Here is a 5,000-nt window from a genome sequence, read left to right on the forward strand (position 1 = left end):
ACAGTACTCATCTTTGATGGTCAATACGAGAAGAAATGGTATCACGGTAACAAAGGATACGGACCACGTGATTGCAACAATTAAAGCTGTTTGATTTGAGGTAAATCGAGGCTTCCATGGATGAACAACAGCTCGATATCTGTGTAAAGATAAATCATTGAAAAGAGCTTTAACTTAATGCGTTTACTAGTCTAAAGATTGTGACCAGAAGTGTAGAAAACAAAATTAATACTGATAGCTTTTTCCTAACCTGGGATCAGGCGTACTTTTCCTTAGACAAGGCGGAAAAGGTACACCTGATACAATTTCTTAACGATTCGCCTGCCGCCCACCCGTTAAGAGTGATTTTATCATGTGTCGTGCTATAAATGTGAGCCAATTATATTTTACTGGAAATTACCTGCACGTTGCGATTCAAGGAAAGACGCGACGAAAACAAAATAGAACTCTAGCTGGAATGTATGTGAAGTCAGACTTAATCCATACAATCAAAGGTATTTCTGCAAATCCCGCTTGACAGTTAGTGCGGTTTCTCTGTTCAAACCATCAAGGAACAAAGTAGTTTAAGGTAAAGTCGGAGAAAAATCCGAATACTTCATCTTATCATCAGGCGCAATCAACAGTACAATGAACTTTATTTAAACTCGATTATTTGAGGTGCCAATAGAAGATGCTAATATCACTGTAATATGAGGAAAATGTCTCATTTTCCAGCAGAAGCTACTATACTCAACTATCATTTTGTGAGAAGTGTGTCACTAAGCCATTGTTCAGCGCTTCCGTAAACAATGTCGAATATCTCTGTCAAGCTCGGCTGATTCCACGAATGTGGCAGTACTAAAGTTCTATTCGGTTCTATTTTTTTTGCTACTGAGCTTGCATTTTTTTCTGGAATGTTCAGGACTGTAAATATGACTTTTGCCAAATCCCGTATGTAGTACAACCAAAATGTCTTCTTTCAGTCAAACTATTCTTCGGATTCATTCTCTCTGCCCTTCCTTTAAAGATTTTTGAAAAAAAAATCTGAATTCGAAGCAACAGCAGCAGTAAACAGAGCTTTAACATCATTCCTGTTCATATACTTCTCGGCGGCCACAATTTGGTGAGTTGTTAATTGATTTTATTGCAATTCTGTAACCAATCGGAGTCCAGATTCTGGACTACCGGCAGACGACTCGTTAAGAAATTGCATCAGGCGTACGTTTTTCGCCCTTTCTAAAGAAAAGTACGCCTGATCACAGGTTAGCATTTGCCTTTGCAAGATGATAAAAATCAAATAAAGGAAAATTCATTTGCCGTTAAAAAAAATATTAATTGAGTTATTCAGAAAGAAACTTTTAACAAATTCAAAAGCCCAACAACAGCAATTTGTAAAAGGGTAGAGGTAGCGGCATTGAGAGACACTCAAAATTTCAATTTTAGAGTATTGAGTACCTGTCATAACTGATGGCCACAAGAGTTGCTGAAGAACAAGTGGTTACTGACGTCATTATGGGCCAAAGTATTTTACACATGACGGGGCCCAATAGCCAACGAGGGTAGGTCAGCTTAAGAAAAACTTCAAACGGTATACATAGCAGTGCTACTGTAAGGTCAGCAATTGCTAAATTTACTAATAGAAAGTTGCGGGTGGTACGCATGCGTGGAGTTAGAATGATGACCAGGCAGACAAGGGTATTTCCAATGACACTGGAAACAAATATTACACCAAACATCGTGTATTGAAGTGTGCCTAGCCACTTGAAGTCGGTATTTTCTTCATTCGTAAAGTTCCTTGTTAGTGTGGAGTTCGATCTTTCTGTTATATTGGACATGATTTCAAATTTCAGCCTCAGAAATTACTCGATGTAGACGTTTGTTTGCTTCCAATTCACTCCACGGCTCGGCACTCTGAAACAGAAAAACAGACATAAAGGTTATTGAAAGAAACGAATAAACAAAGACACCCAATTGTGCAAAATTATCCATCTTAAGTTGAATTTAGAACAGACAAACATTTTCGAGTCCAGCTTGTGTTATCATGAACGTCAAGCCAAAATCGTAATATTTTGAAATTACTTTAAGTGGGATCAAATTTAAGACTACGATTCACAATTTGATTGATATTGTTTTTTTGCAAAAAGTTCTTTTATGATTCAATGTTATTTATGAATATGTTTAAGCTATTCCCAGCTATTGCAAACGTGGCCCAAGTTGAATATTTTCAATCCAGTTTTGCAATTAATATTTTCCAGGCGCGTTCATCGTCCTCTCCCATGTATAGTATTTAATTGCTACCAAGTATTTTGAGTTTTCTTGTATCCTCAGAATGCCTGAAGTTTCATTGAATCATTGGTTGCATCTCTTTTCTCAGTATCTCTTTGCTGTTCCGTTTTTAGAGTAAATTTATCAGTGTCTGCAATACTTTTTGATTATTTCATTCAGTGGCACTGGTATTGGCACGGTATTGGTACTAGCGTTGGAACAGCACTGGCACTAGCTGGCACTTACGAGCACTAGCATGGACATTTGCATTGACACTAGCAGTGGTTGTGAAATTGGCAGTGGTATTGATTCTTCTATTGTCATTGGCATTTGCAGTCGACGACCCACAGGAACGTTCATACTATGAAACACATGCCTCCAAATAAGTCTTTGTCAGCGTTATCATTTTTGGTTCTCGTTATTTTATATGGCTCTCACGCTTCTTCAACCCAGGAAAAAATGCGATATGCTGGATTTTAAGTTTTACCTGATCTTTTCACGGTTACAGCAAGATGGACTCAAGGTTACTAGCTTTATCTTTTTTCACTTGTTTAACTCACCACTACATGCGCTGTTCAATAACGATAATAATAATAATGATAATGATAATGATAATGATAATGATAATGATAATGATAATAAGGCTCTGTAAAATAAACCTTGGTCGGTATCGTATCTAGTGATGGCACCACAAATGAAAATGCTATCTCTCACCTATGTGATAATAAGTATGCTTGCTTCATGTGAGAGTAACGGCGTAAATGGGACTGGAGTCTTTGACGAAGGTGCCTCACCCAGCAGGGTTGCTGGGGGACAGCACCAGCAACCAGTCGTTATCCTGCAACTGCTGCTCAAGAGAGTGGATCGAGAAAGTGAAGGAGGAAATGGTCAGTCGAGGAGAACAGGGCTTTGACGGAATGCTATTTTAAGAGCATCCCGGAGAAAAGAGGGTACCGCCAGAGAATGCTTAGATTGTGGGATGAGAAAGGAATGGTAAAAGTGACTGAACAGAGGCTTGCAGACCAGGGCCGTACTATCTTAAAAAGTAAATGGCTCACAACTTTAATGAACAAAGTGGCACAGCTGTTGTAAGGAAACTAATGCTGGTAACGAGCATGAATTACCTGTCGAGAATGCAAAGGAGATGGACTAACAGGTTGCGCAAGAAGCCCAGGTACAGAGTGAGTGGTGTGATGAAGCACCTTGGCAAATGTCTGAGGACCAACTGGTGATTTGGAAAAGACTGAATGAAATCAGCCTGAGTCAAGACCAAGACAAAGTAACAGCTTTCAAGGGAATTGCAAAGCGAAGGGTCAGAGAGGAGCTCCAGGTTGCTTCTGTATGCCACTGCTGTAGTAGTGACTGAAAGACTGGGTATCAAACCTGGCAAGACGAAAGCAACCAAAGAACCATGGTGGAAAAGACAGCTACAAGGACAGGTGGATCAGCTGCGAAAAGACCTCAGCCAACTAGAGCAAGTCTGTAGAAATGAGTGCAGTAGGCCGAGAATCAGGAATTAGTTGTGGAGAAAGTACACAATAGAAACCAAGGGGGTCGCAGTTGTGATTGAAGAACTGAAACAGCGTATCAGTGCAAAAGCTCATAAAATCAAACGATACAATGACCGAATTTTGCAATACCAGCAGAGACGGTTACTGAGGTTAATCAGAGGCAGTGGGGGGTGGGTTGTAAACTAGACAAAAGAGTGAGCTTGCTGAATTGGATCGTAAGACCAGGAAACTATTAACCATCCATGGCGCTCTTCATCCCAGGTCCAACGTAAGCCGTCTGTACTTACCAAGTAGAGAAGGAGGGCGTGGACTAATTGGTTTGAGGACGCCATAAATACTGAGGAAAGAAATATCAATGTCTACATCAGCCAGAGCTAGGAACGTTTGTTGAAAGTTGCATGAAAGAGGAAGAATGTCGATGAAATTGAAATATCAAAGGAGAATAAGGAAAGGATGAAGAGGAAAAGAACTGAGGACTGGTCTGGAAAGCAGCTGCATGGGCAGTTCAAGAGAGAGACAGAGGACCTATCTGGTGTTTCCTGGAATTGGATGAGAACTGGTGAACTGAAAGAGGAGACAGAAGGGCTTATTTTTGCCGCGCAAGACCAGGCACTAAGAACAAACGTCGTAAAAGCCAGAATCGAAAACCAAAATGTATCATCCAAATGCAGAATTTGTGGTAGTCACGATGAAACTGTGCAGCATAGTTTGTGTAGTTGCCCCAGGCTTGCGCAGACAAAAATAAAAAGAGACATGATGTTGTTGGGCGGGTCATACATTGGGAGTTGTGCAAGGAGTATGGAGTTGAGTGCAGTGACAAATGGTATGAGCATTCCCCCAAAGCGTAGAAGAGAATGAGGAAGTAGAACTGTTTTGGAACTTTACATATATATGAAAATTATATGAAAAATATGAAAAGTACCAAGACCTGGCAAGAGAGTTTAAAAGGACCTGGAAATCAAGGACAAAAGTGGTGCCAGTGGTAGTAGGTGCATTGGGTTCAGTGTCAAAGAAGCTGGCAGGCCACTTGGAGCAACTAGAAACTAAGGAACACAAGTCTGAGGTCTCGGGATGACACTTGACTGCATATTTCTTCCCAGGGAAAAACCTGTACGTAATTCTACATAATAATAATAATAATAATAATAATAATAATAATAATAATAATAATAATAATAATAATAATAGTAATAATAATAATAATAATCAGTTTATTCAGGTCTCAAGGTTATTTAGCCGTGCACG

At 39.7% G+C, this 5,000-nt stretch overlaps 1 protein-coding gene across 1 annotated transcript in view; it reads right to left on the bottom strand.

The window, feature by feature from the left end:
• The window catches only part of LOC137999251 (cholecystokinin receptor type A-like), an 11,876-nt gene that overhangs the window by 1,388 nt on the left and 5,488 nt on the right, over positions 1 to 5,000 (bottom strand). Inside the window, exons 2-3 of the mRNA XM_068845098.1 lie at positions 1,435 to 1,890; positions 1 to 139 (exon numbers count right to left, since the gene is read on the bottom strand). The exon at positions 1 to 139 is cut by the window's left edge and continues 1,388 nt beyond it. Coding sequence (XP_068701199.1) covers positions 1 to 139; positions 1,435 to 1,814 — 519 coding nt within the window. The 5' untranslated portion in view covers positions 1,815 to 1,890. The remainder of the gene's footprint in view (positions 140 to 1,434; positions 1,891 to 5,000) is intronic.

This window comes from Montipora foliosa, chromosome 4 (genome assembly GCF_036669935.1).
Source record: "Montipora foliosa isolate CH-2021 chromosome 4, ASM3666993v2, whole genome shotgun sequence".
NCBI lineage: Eukaryota > Metazoa > Cnidaria > Anthozoa > Scleractinia > Acroporidae > Montipora > Montipora foliosa.